Source organism: Hypanus sabinus, chromosome 8, assembly GCF_030144855.1.
Source record: "Hypanus sabinus isolate sHypSab1 chromosome 8, sHypSab1.hap1, whole genome shotgun sequence".
Lineage (NCBI taxonomy): Eukaryota > Metazoa > Chordata > Chondrichthyes > Myliobatiformes > Dasyatidae > Hypanus > Hypanus sabinus.
Window position 1 is genome coordinate 105,066,082 of NC_082713.1, and position 15,795 is coordinate 105,081,876.

Here is a 15,795-nt window from a genome sequence, read left to right on the forward strand (position 1 = left end):
GTATTACAATGTGGTAATTGTTCACTGCAATTCATAGCTTATTTGTTTTTACAGTACTGACGAAACTGCCTCGGAAAACATCTTGAAAGCAGAAATGACCATGGCATCCCTCTGTGGCAAATTGAGTCTCATTACTCCAAGAGATGCCTTCATCACGGCCGTTTGCAAAGCCTCACTACCCCCACATTATGCTCTGACAGTGCTGAATAGTTCTTCTGGTGGCTTTCATAAAAGTGAGTTGTTTTTATGTTTGCATGTTTCAAGTGAGTAAAGAATTGAAAGCATTCACATCAGCAGGATTTTGTATTTTTAGTTAGCAGTTACAGTGGCATGCAAAAGTTTGGGCACCCCGGTCAAAATTTCTGTTACTGTGAATAGTTAAGTGAGTAGAAGATGAACTGATCTCCAAAAGTCATAAAGTTAAAGATGAAACATGCTTTTCAACATTTATATTATTTTTGTTTTGTACAATTTTAGAGTGGAAAAAAAGGAAAGGAGCACCATGCAAAGGTTTGGGCACCCCAGGAGATTTGAGCTCTCGGATAACTTTTATCAAGGTCTCAGACTTTAATTAGCTTGTTAGGGCTATGGCTTGTTCACGTCATCGTTAGGAAAGGCCAGCTGATGCAGATTTCAAAGCTTTATATATACCCTGACTCCTTAAACCTTGTCCCAACAATCAGCAGCCATGGGCTCCTCTAAGCAGCTGCCTAGCACTCTGAAAATTAAAATAAATGATGCCCACAAAGCAGGAGAAGGCTAAAAGAAGATAGCAAAGAGTTTTTAGGTAGCCATTTCCTCAGTTCATAATGTAATTAAGAAATGGCAGTTAACAGGGATGGTTGAGGTCTGGAAGACCAGGAAAACTTTCCGAGAGAACTGCTCATAGGATTGCTAGAAAAGCAAATCAAAACCCCTGTTTGACTGCAAAAGACCTTCAGGAAGATTTAGCAGACTCTGGAGTGGTGGTGCACTGTTCTGCAGTGACACCTGCAGAAATATGACCTTCATGGAAGAGTCATCAGAAGAAAACCTTTCCTGCGTCCTCACCACAAAATTCAACGTCAGAAGTTTGCAAAGGAACATCTAAACAAGCCTGATGCATTTTGGAAACAAGTCCTATGGACTGATGAAGTTAAAATAGAACTTTTTGGCCATAATGAGCAAAGGTATGTTTGGAGAAAAAAGGGTGCAGAATTTCATGAAAAGAACACCTCTCCAACTGTTAAGCACGGGGGTGGATCGATCATGCTTTGGGCTTGTGTTGCAGCCAGTGGCACGGGGAATATTTCACTGGTAGAGGGAAGAATGAATTCAATTAAATACCAGCAAATTCTGGAAGCAAACATCACACTGTCTGTAAAAAGAAAACACAAACAAAAAAAAAGGCTGAAGATGAAAAGAGGATGGCTTCTACAACAGGATAATCAGAATCAGACTTTAATCACCAAGTACCTGTGCACATACAAGGAATTTACTTCCGGCAGATGTTGTCTCTCTGCTCATAACAATAATAATGATAAATATAAATGAAAATATAGATTATACATACAGGTAGTGCAATCCAAGTAATAGTTAGCCAATAGTTAACCGGCAGTTAACTGTTCAGCAAAGTGACCGCAGTAGGGAAAAATCCTAAAAAATGATCCTAAACACACCTCAAAGTCCACAATGGACTACCTCAAGAGGCGCAAGCTGAAGGTTTTGCCATGGCCCTCACAGTGCCCCGACCTAAACATCATCAAAAATCTGTGGATAGACCTCAAAAGAGCCATGCATACAAGACAGCCCAAGAATCTCACAGAACTAGAAGCCTTTTGTAAGGAAGAATGGGCAAAAATCCCCCAAACAAGAATTGAAAGACTCTTGGCTGGCTACAGAAAACATTTACAAGCTGTGATACTTGCCAAAGTGGGTGTTACTAAGTACTGACCATGCAGGGTGCCCAAACTTTTGCTTTGGGCCCTTTTCCCTTTTTGTTATTTTGAAACTGTAGAAGATGGAAATAAAAAAAGTAGTCTTGCTTAAATTATTAAAGAAATGAGTCATCTTTAACTTTATGCCTTTTGAAAATCAGGTAATCTTTTACTCGCTTAACTATTCATAGTAACAGAAATTTTGACCGGGGTGCCCAAACTTTTGCATACTATTGTATATGGTTAACTGTTGTACTAAAGCCTGATGTACCATTTTCACTAATTTTGTTAAAAATCTTGTTTCTGATAACTTCATATGGAATGAATTTCAGTTATAGTTAAAACAAGATAATATATGGTGATTTTTCAATGATCATTTTTTTTCAATAAAGTAAATCATTGTTGCGATTGTTATGTAGTTCTGAAGCTTTTGGTATGAGTGAATGAAGTTGATGAGCAGGGGTGGAGTTGATCTTGAGAGTGAGAGTAGACCTCTCAGCTTTTGAGTTTGTCTATCTGTCATTCATTCTGACCTTTGTGTATCCCATTTGCTAGTTTCATATCCCTCACCCCTCAAAGTCTGTCTTCCCAAGCAGGGAAATTTCAGTTGTTCTAGCCTCCTTCTCCTTTTGTAAGGGGTGTATGGTAGGATAGGTTTTTCAGAGAGAAAAGATTTCCCCCACAACCATTTTTCCATATATAAAAGGGATGTACTCCTGGAAATCCTCACGTTAAGTGATTTTGTTTTTAATTGAAGCGGATAAGTGCAATACATTTTGAACATTGTAGCAAATTAATAGCCTTGTAAATCAATGACACATAGCTTCAAAGTCTTGCAGTTAGAGCAAAAATGTGTAAATCAGATGTTTGTAAATCAAGAAATTGCTGTATTGCTTGTGTGGATAAAAGTCTTACCAATATACTTTGTGAAATTTTAATATGCCTTTTTAATGTGAATTTCCTCACAGAGGGACAACAGTTTTCTCCATATCTACTGTATTCAATTTGCCTCAAAACCTCTCATAAAATTTTCACTAAGCTATTTTATGCCTATTTCTCAGCAGTTTAAAATCCTATAATCACTGAATTAAGTCTGTGCAGTATTCCCTTTACAGACAACGAATCATTTCTAAATTTTCATGTTCTTACTGAATGTGATACTTGGGACTGATATTAAGCTATAAGAGCTTTAGGGGTTCCCTCAAGTATTTGAAGGGTGCTCATTCTCACACATTGATAATAGTTTTGTTGTTATTGTAATGGACCACCAATAGGATCTAATGAACTAGAATGCAGCATGATTCAAAACCCATGCCAAGTAACTCATATTAGTAGGAACCCAAGTTGAGATCAGAATTTGTATTGCAGAATATATTTTCTAGGCACTTTTAAAGGCAAGGAGCTTTCATAGAGCTGTAGAAAAGTACAACACAGAAACAGGCTCTTTGACCCATCGAATCCATGCTGAGCTGCTATTCTGCCCAATCCTATCCTCTGGAGTTAAAGATATGTTGCACATTCATTGCTACTTTTATAAATGTTCTCAGTTCCATAAACTACAATGTGTAACATTGAGTGATGGCATTAAAGATTTGTTTGTTACGTGCCGTGCCGTATGAAATGGGTGATCATGGTCTTTACATGACCATGAGTATTCTTGACAGATTTTTTACAGAAGTGATTTGCTATTGCCGTCTTCTGGGCAATGACTTTACAAGATGGATGATGCCAGCCATTATCAATCCTCTTCAGAAATTGTCTCCATAACCAGGACTTGTGAAATGCACTGGCTGCTCATACAACCATCCATCACCGGCTCCCATGGCTTCACGTGACCCTGAGCAGCGGATTGGGAGAGGTTTAAACAGGTGCTACACTTTGCCCCAGGATGACCTTCAGAGTAGCGGAGGGGAAGAAGTGGCTTTGGTAGAGGATATCTCCACCCCACCACCCAGAGCATCAAAGAAAGTTTTATATTTAACAACACATACAAAATGCTGGAGGACTCAGCAAGTCAGGCAGCATCTATGGAGAGGAATAAACAGTCGACGTTTCAGGCCAGGACTCTTCACCACGTCTTGTGCTTATATTTAACGTTTTTTTTGGACTGTAGGTTCTGGTATTAAAACCAATATGTAAAAGTCAGATCCTTTTGATATATTGCTTTTGTTTATATAAAAAAACTAAGAATCAATTGCTGTTCCAAGCAATATAAACTTCCTTCAAATAGTTGGGAATGATTTCTTTCAGTCAGTTGTCTTGTTATAGAACATAGAATAGTACAGCACAGTACAGGCCCTTTGGCCGACAAAGTTGTGCCGACCCTTAAACCCTGCCTCCCATATAACCCCCCACCTTAAATTATGAACCACAGTATCTTAGAGACTTGCAAACTCCCATCATTGCCTCTTGGATATCAAAATAGTGACCACTTTAATTGGTCAGAAGCTACAGTAACCCTCTGTACCTGGGCTAGGATAGGAAAAATGGTCTGGAATTCTTCCAGGGACTGTTTTTGAAGCTGTTTATTGTTGGATGTCAGATAGGGACAGAATTGCATTAATCACTTCTGTTAAATAACTGACGCAAACTTGAGGTTCGGATCACACCAGTGAAATCGCAAAGGATAATTCTTGTATCTGATGTTTTCCCCTTACAAGTCAGTACCTTTAGGAGAAGTTACAAGACAAGTGCCAAACTTTTAAAAGAAACAATGTTTTTATTTATACAAATAAAGTCTCAAGATAACAGTAAAGTACTCAACATGTCAGATGAGTGGACGAGTACTGAAGACCTGAGCCGACCAACTGGCTGATGTCTTCACAGTTGTCTTCAACCTCTCACTCCAGCAGTGCGTGGTCCCCACCTGCTTCAAGCAGGCTTAATCCTGCAATGTTGAGGCTGTACCCTCTACTTACAGATTCTTCCACTTTTGGGAAACATGTTCAGCGTGTGCAGCCTGTCTAGGACTTTCAATATATAGTAGATTTCAATGAGATCCCTCCTCGTTCTTCTAAACTCCGGCAAGTACAGGCCTAGAGCAGTCAAACTCTCTCATACATTAACACTTCCATTCCTAAAATCATCCTCGCAAACCTCCTCTCAATGTTCTGCAATGTTAGCACATCCTTTCTTAGATATTGGGTATACACTTTGATATTTGAAGATGCATCAGAACCTCATTTTCTTTGTGTTTGCCTTTCCAGCATACTCCATTCAGGGTCAAAGTGTACAGATGATTAGCCCATCTAGTGAATCACACCAGCAAGTCGTTGCAGTGGGTCAGCCACTTACTTCTCAGCCCCAAGGAACAGTCATGGTGAGGTTCCCTTTTCTCCATTGGAATATTTAGTTATTTTGACTTGGTGTATTTTAGTCATTCTGAAGTTAAATCTTTAATTTATTTTCCTTCCCAAGTTGACTGCAAAGAATATTCAATGCATGCGAACTTTGCTGAATTTAGCTCATTGTCACGGATCGGTACTTGGAACGTCATGGCAGCTCGTTCTGGCTACCCTACAGGTGCAGTAAACATCATCTGCATTTTATTTTGTTCCGTTATAATTCGGGTGATATTCCAGTATACTTTGGGATTATTCTACTTTAGTTTTTCTTCCATATTACCATAATATTTCGTATGTAGTTCACAAGACTAAACATGGTCAGGAAACTTGTAAATGGTTGTGTGTATCAGACACACCTCCCAGTGGGGGAAAGAACCCTGATATCTTTTAGATCAGATTAAGGAGTGACTGTCCTTGCTCCATCCTGCCAACATGAGTTGCATGAACTGGTTATTACTGCTTGTGGAATTGTGCTGTACCAGATTGACTACTGTTTGCCTGCATAACCATAATTGCTGTACTTCAAAGTAACGATTCACAGAGTAAATTCAGTAAATAAATAGCTAAGTTGTCTCCTCCAAGAGATAATACAAGAGGAACTAAGTCATATTGGACAAAATAACTTGCTGTTATTGAATAAACATTTAACAATTTATCTCTAAGAAGATTTGCTTTATTTTTCACATGTACATCAAAAGATACAGTGAAATGAAAAAGGATTTAACGCTTTTCTGGCATATATGATGAATTAATCTCCTCTCAGGCTTCTAGCCGGGTACGGGTGTCAATTTTAACCAACATTTTGATGACAAACTTTGCCATCTTCATCAGGGATGATTAACAGAAGATGTTTCCACTGGACTAGATATGCTCAGGCATCATCCCTGATGAAGATGGCAGAGTTTGTCATCAAAACGTTGGTTAAAATTAATACCTGTACTTGTCTGGAAGCCCACAAAGAGTTTATTCGTCATACAGTGAAATGCCACATTTGCATCGAGTCAGCAAGAATTGTGCTGGGTAACCTGCAAGCATCACCATGCTTCCAGCCCCCATTAAGCATAGCCACAACTCAATAACAATAACCGTACATCTGTGGAACATGAGAGGAAACCAGAGCACCCAGAGGAAATCCACGCAGTTACGGGGAGAATGTACCCAGTTCATAACCAAGAAGCAACTAACCTTCAACAGGTTGAGATTCACTGCTCATGTTACAGTAAAAGGAAAATGTGCAGTTAAACCATTCCCATATGTGTCACAGATGTCATGTAAAAGGACTGGAAGGTCAGGGCAATTATCTTCCTCACTGATATGGTTGAATAGGCTTGAGGAGATTAATTTTAGATTAAAGATTAGTTTTATTTGTCACACCATACATCGAAATAGAATGAAATGCTGCAGTCTGAGGATGTGCTTGTGACAGCCCACAAGTGTCGCCATAATTCTGACACCAACATAGCATGGCCACAATTTAGTAACCCTGACTCAGAATCTTTGGAACGTGGGTGGAATCCAGAGCACCAGAGGGAACTCGTGGCCATGGGGAGAATATACAAATGTTCATTCAAGAAATGTAAATTCCTTAATGTAAAGCTAAAAAGGGAAGATTGAAGCATTTGAACGGTAAGGTGAGATACAGTGTCGCACAGCAAAGGGTTGTTAGTTTAAGAGGAAGTGGAGTTGTAAGATCCATCAATTACTTGCTCCTACTATCTCAGTTTCAGCTGTGTAGCAGCATCTACTGCAGATCATGGGAAAAAATTGTTACGAACGCCGTAACTGGGTCACTTACCAGCAAAGATAGAGAGGTCCTTTGAAGTCTGATGGTACTATTTTTAACAGTATTTATTGGTACAGATACACAAAAATAATATCAATGCAAACATACAGATAATATATGTCGTCAATACTAACTCTAAAAGTGTGGGTATAAAAATAATCAATAAGAAATAGCTCTATCATTGTCTAGGGGATAATGTATTGTCCGATGGAAATATCAAAGTCACTTAGTTCATTCGGGCTGCAGTCTTTGGTTGGAGTCAAGAGAGAGACTTTTAAAACTTGCCAGCTTTTCCTTTTTATGATGTCGATCCTTCGAGAGTTCCGAGTTTTTGTCCGTCCTTTTAGCTAAGCCATTCCGTGGAAGCCCGCCAATTTCTAGGCAAAGGAAAAGGACGCTTGCGAGCCCCACCGGCTGTCGCTAGTAAACGCTGTCACGGGATTCCTAGCGTTTCTCCTGGTGCGTCTAAAGGGGTTGTTCCCCAGACCCTCTTTTATCCTCACTCACAGGATCTCAGATGTCAATCAGGTTGGGATGATGCAATCCCTCAACCAGACCACTCTGATCATTCCCTGAGGGCTTCAATGAATAGTACAGTACTCAATACACAATTCCGTCTCCAAGAGACAATGGCCGGTATCCGTGGCTTTGTCTCGCTGAGGGCAGGACACACATTCCAAACCCTTGAGGATTCTCTCTCATTTCCTGGGTCCCCAGACCTGAATTAATAGCAGTCTTGCGATTCTCAAAAAGGAGGGGGCTACTTTGTACTCTTCGGCCCCTCAGAGTTGTGGCACATCCGTAACAAAATGAACAGAACATTTTCAGCTATATTACCTACATTTCAAATACTGATTAATTTGAACTTCAGCTTAACCAAATAATTAAATAAAACTTGTGGTATGTATAAAATATTGCTTTGTTTATAATCTTCTGATCGACCACATCCATTAACAAAGGTGTGAGTCAATAGTTTTTGAACATGCTTTTGTTGTTGCACTTAGTGTTAAATAATTTTCATTTTAGGTAATGTCAGACTAAATTAAGTTTTACTTTTGCCAGCATCTTGTATGGATTCTGGGCTTGAAGCCTGCCAGTGGGGGTGCTCTGAAACCCGGAAGAGCAGTTGAAGGACCCAGTACTGTAAGTAAAAATGTTAATTTGTTGATTTTTAAATGAAATCTTATCACTTGTAATATAATGTATTCCAAAGGTGTTTTGAGAATATTGATCTTCAGAGCCACAATCTGCTGCAAGGCTTTCATACTACTTTATAAAACTGTTCACCTGTCATGTTGTCTGTACTGCGTATTGTTGTTCAGCTAATTAATTTATGGTTGTAACACTTTTAGGTTTTGACCACTGCTGTCATGACTGACCTGCCCATGATTTCGAATGTACTTTCAAGACTTTTCGAGAGCTCTCAGTGAGAAATCTTTTAAGTATTTGAAGTTATTTGATTATTTTCTTACAGAGCATTCAAGGCAGTTGAATAACTTGTTCTAATTATTTTGTAGGTATCTTGACGATGTGTCACTCCATCACTTGATAAATGCTTTGTGCTCTTTATCAACTGAAGCAATGGACATGGCATTTTGGAACAACAAGGTAGATGTTTAAAAATACTAAGTGTTGTGGTGTATAGACATCATGATAGCTGCTGTAAAAACAATCGAATGATTCCATTGTTAAGTTTTCATATCACATCTTTTACAGAGTGTGTTTATATTTACAAAAAGTTGGGAACTGCAATTACAAAAAGGAATCATACTTAATGACAGCATGCTTCCAGGCATTATCTTTTTTCTTTCTGGCTTGTGAATCAATTTTGAATTTGCTCTGAAACACTTTTAATAATTATTTTTATACGTTGCTAAATTTCACTGATTGTATTTGTACTTTGATTTGCTTTCCCATCCTAGCCTACTTTACCAGGTACATGAATCTGAAAGAGAAAGTCCCATGTCTTTAAGTAGTGTAATAACTGTATGTTATCTGGCTTAAATGATGCAAGACATTTTGAAGAAATCTGAATAATTAAACTTCAGTATTATGCAGTTTTATATTTAACAACCTAGAATTTTTTATCTATCAAAAATATTCCACTTTTTTATTTATTTCAATCAAATTTAGAATCATAAAGATTCATGGGGTTGGAGTGGGCCCAGCTCAGCATGTCCTTACCAGCTCATCTGTACATTTTGTCTGCATTCTTCAAACAGCATATTAATTAATTCATATTTTTCCAGTGCTTAGAAGATCATAAAACAGAAGCAGAATTATAGACAATTTGGCCCCCAAGTCTGCTCCATCATGGCTGATTTATTACACCTTTCAACCCTATTCTCCTGCTTTCTCCTTGTAAGCTTTGATCCCCTGACTAACCAAGACCTATCAACCTCAGCTTTAAATATCCTCAAAAACCTGGCCTCCACAGCTGTCTGTCACAAGTTCACCACCCTCTGGCTAAAGAAGATCCTCCACATCAAGACAAGTCAACTTTTATTGTCATTTCGACCATAACTGCTGGTACAGTGCATAGTAAAAATGAGACAACGTTTTTCAGGACCATGGTTTACATGACGCAGTACAAAAAACTAGTTTGAACTACATAATAAAAAAAAAACAGAGAAAGCTATACTAGACTACAGACCTACACTGGACTGCATAAAGTGCACAAAAACAGTGCAGGCATTACAATAAATAATAAACAGGACAGTAGGGCAAGGTGTCAGTCCAGGCTTCGGGTATTGAGGAGTTTGAAGAAACCGTTAATATAATCTGGTCGTGAGAGCCCGAATGCTTAGGAGCCTTTTCCCAGATGGCAGGAGGGAGAAGAGATTGTATGAGGGGTGCATGGGGTCCTTCATAATGCTGTTTCCTTTGCGGATGCAGCATGTAGCGTAAATGTCCGTGATGGCGGGAAGACAGACCCCAATGATCTTCTCAGCTGGCCTCACTATCCACATCTGTGTTCTAAAGGGACATCCTTCTATTCTGAGGCTGTGCCCTCTGGTCTTAGACTATAGGAAGCATCCTCTCCATGTCCACTCTGTCTAGATCTTTCAATATTCAGTAGGTTTCAATGAAATTCCCTTTCATTTTCCTAAACTCCAGCAAGTGCAGGCCTAGAGTAAACATTCTCAGGTCACTCTCCAATGCCAGCATATCCTGTCTTGGATATGGTCCCCAAAATTGCCCAAAATACTCTGAATGTGGTCTGGCCGCTGTCTTATAAAGTCTCAGCATTACATTGCAAAATCCTGCAGTGAGATGAGTTGTGCTGGAGGCTTTCATCCATGTAGTGGCAGGTGGCTACTGGGCCTCCAGTGATGGAGCCTGAGACCCTTGTGCAGCCAGCTAGCTGCTGTCAGTTCATCTCCACTGGTGTAAATTCAGAGACATTTTAAGATAATTGCAAAGGATTCAAGTTATTGAAAACAAACCTACTTACAATACCTAGATTTTTTAGTGGCATAAAGACAAACCATTACACTATCATGGGCACCATGGTAGTGTAGCGCCATTCCAGCTCTAGGCATTGGAGTTCGGAGTTCAAGCTGTCGTCCAGTAAGGAGTCTGCATGTCCTCAGCTTGGAATGTGTGGGTCTTCCTGGCTACCTCCCACTGTCCAGAGATGTACTGGTGAGGTCAATTGGTCATTGTAAATTGTTCTGTGGTTGCGTCAGGGTAAAATAGGGTGTTTGGGTGTTTCTGAGGTATGGCTCAAAGGATCGGAAAGGCCTATTTCCATGCTATATCCCTATTTCGGAAATATGGTGGTGGGAAAGAAGCTGTTCCTGAAATGTGTGTGTGGCTTCAGACTCATGTACTTCCTTAATGATGGATATTGCCTTTTGGGGCATCGCTTTTTGAAGATGTCCTCGATGGTGGGAAGTTTAATGCCCGTGATGGAGCTGGCTGACTTTGCAAACCTCTGCAGCCTTTTGCATTGGAGCCTCCATACCAGGCGATGATGCAGCCAGTTAGAATGCCTACCAAGGTACATCTGTAGAAATTTGCTAGACCCTTTGGTGACAGACCAAGCTTCCTGAAACTCCTATGAAATATAGCCGCTGTCATGCCCCCTTCGTAATTGTTTCAGTATTTGAGGTTTCAGAATCGATCATTAAAGATGTTAACTCCTAGGACCAGGAGCTTTTTCATTATTCCACCTCATAACCTTCTACATTCATGTGATAGAAAAAGGACTTGTTTTGTCCTTTAGCTCATGTGTCATTCTTTCCAGTCCTGAGGAAGGATCTCATAAATCTAGACTGTTTATTCATTTTCATAGATGCTGCCTAACCTGCTGAGTTCTTCTAGTGTTTTGTGTTTGTGTCTTGTATAATTCTGGTGAGTTGCTTTTCTTGTGAAGCTGACTTCTGTTCTATTCATGAATTAGGAGCCTTCCCTATTTGCGGTGGCAAAGTTACTAGAAACAGGACTGGTGAACATGCGTCGAATTGAGATTCTCTGGAGACCATTAACAGGGCATCTTCTGGAGGTAAATCTTATCTTCCAGCTCTTTGTGCAGTGATTCCTGAATCTTGAATGCATGTGCATGTGTGTGTATATGCACGTGCAACAATTTCTCTTTTGGGTATACAGTGTTTTGTTTTTAGTATTAGTGATTCAGGGCAGTGAGTTTGTGGAGTATTTGGTTGAGTTTATTTCAAGAGTTCGGGAGAAACAAATGTCTGAGCTACATTGTATGTAACCTACTGAAAACTTACCAAAAGTAATCAATTTTGTTCACGATATAATAATTAACCTGTTTTCAGATTTTTACCTATTGGGGTTGTATAGTGGACTGAATTTAAACAGTATTATTTCTAATGGAGTAATAAAACAAAGATTCTGCCAACTAAAAAGATTTTTATATCTCTTATTTCTAACCTTGGAGATGTAGTTCTTTGGCTGATTATCTGCAGCTCAGTCTTAACTGGTGAGGAAGGGAGCAAGGAAGATGCAGAAGCAAATTCAGTTCCATCCAATACTTTAATGTGATCCGAGACACCATTTGAGATTTATCTTTTGAATTATTGAGAGGGAGCATGATGTGTAACCAGCTGCTGGAATTTCTGTTATTCTCATTCGTAAAGGATCCATTTTGAGTGTGAAATTTTATTTTGATAAGGGTGAATCTGACACTGTAGTTTCTATTAAAGAGCAAAGTATGTTGTAGATTTTATTGAATGTGTCCATTCTCCAGTATCCGGAACTAACCAAATCCCGATGTCTGGCCAGTCATGAGGCCCTGTGTGGTATGTGGATCATAAGAACATCAGAAATAGGAGCAGGAGTTGGCTCATTAAGCCTGCTCTGCCATTCAAAGAGATAATGGCTGATCTAGTGTGCTCTCAGCTCCACTTACCTACCTTTTTTTCATAATCCTTAATTTCCCTGCTATACAAAATTCTATCCAACTGTGTCTTAAATATATTTGATGAGATAGCCCCTACTGCTTCCCAGGCAGAGAATTCCACAGATTCACTGCTGTCTGGGCAAGGATGCTTCTCCTTATCTGTCCTAAATCTATTCCCCTGAATCTTGAGGCTACGTCCCCTAGTCACTCATTACATGGACAGATGGCATAGTTAAGCCCCCAACTATATGACTTGCTAATTCTGAATGACATTTCAAAAATTTTGAAGAACTATTTAAGTGACATTTTTTTCATTTTTGAAGTTTATTCATGAGAATAAATAAAATAATACAAAATGCATCAAAATAATGAAAAGTATTAAAACAGTTTTCAAAGAAGAGACTAACTATGATATTGCCTTTTTCTGACTGTATAAATTACTTAGAGATAAATGTGCTTATGTAGCCTATGTTGGGTCCAACATGGCACAAATTTGTGTGCATATTCCCCCAGCAAACTCCCACTCCTCCTTTGTACTCTGAGCAGAGTAGAACTTGTAGAACAGGTAGAACTTGTTTAGTCATATCAGGGCGTAAACATCGCACAATTGCTGGCACCCATGTGGGTAAATGCTAACAGTTTTGCATAAAATATTTAGACAAAAATAAAATCTGAGTCTCAAATATTAATGACAGATCTAGTGTGGAAAGGCTTGGTATGGAAGGATTTTTTTCCATTTATGTTCTGAAATGGTGAAAGTTTTACTGTTCAGGGATTTAGAGAAAATGATAATGTTTGTTTAAGAAGGGGTTCAGGCAAAGTATAAATTATATCCACATAATAGTTTTCTTTGCATCATTACCCAGGTGAAATACTTTGATTTGTTGCTTTTGAATTGTTGATTTTGCTGTGTTCTTTGTAACCTGCGTCAACTTCATACTGTCCCTTTCTGTTTTCCTTCCTATTGCTTCCTCTTGTTTTTTACAGAAGGTAAGTTCTTCCCTATTATTTACGTGCCCTTCAGACACTTAACTTATTGTTGTCACCTACATTTGTTCCTGTTTGGTCGACTAACAAATATCTCCAATTCACTCTTTTGTATGTCCCCTGAGTTCAAATGGTACAAATTTGTCCTGTTGGGCAATTTACTCTGTGTTGAATTCTGATGTTAAATTTGAGAGAGCCCTCTGGAGTACAGAAATATTCTCGTAGAGAAGATTTAATTGTATATTTGATTGAGATTGAATCTTTCTCTGATACACTGAAATGTGACTACAGTGAAAGTGAGCATCCTGAGTTGTACCAGCTTCAAGATTGACAAAATATGGAGTAAACCTGGATTAATATTTTTGTTAAAGCCAATGAGAAACTAGCATTTAAACAGCTACTTTTCCCTCTGTAAGCCATCACAACGTTATAATTGTACAGTATTTTTGTGGCGTGTCTGATTTGAATGTGTTAAGGAAATTGCCACTGTCAGTGCCTGCACATCAAATTTGATAAGCAGTAGGTATGCACTTTACCTGGTAATTTCTTTAAGTGGCCATAGTTGAGTATTAAATGTTGGTCAACACATCAAGAGAAATAGCATCTTGTAATCTTTCATGTCCAGAAAGAAAGTTGTGTTCACTTTCTGTTCACCATGAACCCTCTTCACAATACCAAGCAGTTTTCTCTTGTGCCTTCCTATTCCAGTGAGATGGCAGCACGTTCATTGGGGTCAAACAGAGGTGATGATGTCTTTTATAAAAGTACTTTTTATGACTGCAAGATGCTGCTGTACATTAAGAATTTAAAGTACTGGGGTCTGCCCTGTCAGCAGGTTGCTTGTGGCAGAGAAACTGAATCAGCTGGACTTGGTGCAGATTGTGCTGCTGCCTGCGTCGAAGGAGTCGTGCGTGAAGGTGGTGTGTATTCTTAACAGCAAGTGATCATCTTAGTCACTTGTGTGGTGATCACAAGAGCCAGTAATACTGCGAGACCAGTACACTGGTTTATTGGCTGATGGCAGGGGCGCTGCGAGACCTCTGGTCGTAGTGAGGACACAGTGTCGCCTGTTTCCAGCTGGCCAGGAGCGAAGCGTCCTCAGTGCTGCTCCTCAGTGTTCACTCAGCTGAAGACGAACTGTGTTACGTTCAACTGCAGACTGCTGCAACCTTCACGACTCAGGGTCTTGGACTATATTTTTTTGTAACTGTATTTTACTGATATCTATATGTACCTGCTATCTTACATGTGCCTTGTGCTGTGTGTGACTGTTGGTCCGGTGTTTTGTACGTTGGCTCCAGAGTAACGCTGTTTCGTTTGGCAGTATTCGTGGGTGTTCGTGTATGGCTAAGTGACAATTAAACTTGAATTTGAACTAATGTATATTCTGGATTGGAGTACACACCTACATTCTTGTGATCTCAGGACTGATGGGGCTACCACTGAACCAAGTGGTTCTAAATCGGACAGAAATAAATCTCCTTCAAGTTGTTTTAATAAGATGATGTGATAAAATAATAAGAATCCTGCTGATCTATGAAAATTTCTGGTTGAGTACAGATGTTGCAAAATTTGAACCACAGTGCAACCAAGGTGTGCTGTTTGCAAATTAATTCTGGGTTTTCTCTTTAAGATAATTCTCCTGTTCTCTGCCAGATTTCATCATAGTCTTTCCTGTTCGGAACTGATCTCCATGCTTGGCATATCTTCGAAGCTTCACTCAGCAGTTTTTCTTCCGACAGGGATTGGCTGCAATTTTACTTCACCTATCCTGGCGTTTGAGAATTCATGTATTTTCTGCCATACTGAGAATGTGAAGAGGGTAAGGGGTACGTGTAGAAGCGGTGGGCAAGGGGTAAGTGTAGCAAAATATGTAGACAGGACCAGGGGGAGGATACGTTATTGGGGAAGTAGCTCAGATAAGATTCCAGATAGCATGTGGCAACCACAAAGAAAAGGGAACCTGTGACCACAAGACAATGTGTTTGGCAAAGTATTTTGAGCTATATACCTATTTTGAGTGTTTTGCTTGCGTCCATACCCATTCTGAGTATTACGCTTGCGTCTATGCTTATTCCGAGTATTTCGCGTGCTTAGCTATGCAATAGCCAATCAATTGAGGAATTTGGATCGGTAACCATATTTGTGAATGTAGTACCCTGCTTTTGGGTATAAGTATGACCTTTGTAAACCGACAAGTTGGGAGTTGGCTACCTTACGCCCGAAGTGCGTGGGGCTGCGAACTCCTCTCTGAATAAAAACTGTTTCAGAGATAATTTCATGTCTCTGGTGTTTTTCCTCAACTGAGCAGGTTAATAATTTCAGGTTGACAATACCACTCAGCTACATGTATATACAGTGTAGCTGAGCTGTGGAGAATTGCATTGAACATACTGG

At 39.4% G+C, this 15,795-nt stretch overlaps 1 protein-coding gene across 2 annotated transcripts in view; it reads left to right on the top strand.

Annotated features, from left to right (window-relative positions):
• Positions 1-15,795, top strand: part of mon2 (MON2 homolog, regulator of endosome-to-Golgi trafficking) — a 177,763-nt gene that overhangs the window by 111,437 nt on the left and 50,531 nt on the right. For both annotated transcript variants that reach the window (XM_059977529.1, XM_059977528.1), the window contains exons 14-20: positions 55-233; positions 5,123-5,235; positions 5,334-5,438; positions 8,106-8,186; positions 8,396-8,469; positions 8,561-8,651; positions 11,449-11,550. In XM_059977529.1, coding sequence (XP_059833512.1) covers positions 55-233; positions 5,123-5,235; positions 5,334-5,438; positions 8,106-8,186; positions 8,396-8,469; positions 8,561-8,651; positions 11,449-11,550 — 745 coding nt within the window. The remainder of the gene's footprint in view (positions 1-54; positions 234-5,122; positions 5,236-5,333; positions 5,439-8,105; positions 8,187-8,395; positions 8,470-8,560; positions 8,652-11,448; positions 11,551-15,795) is intronic.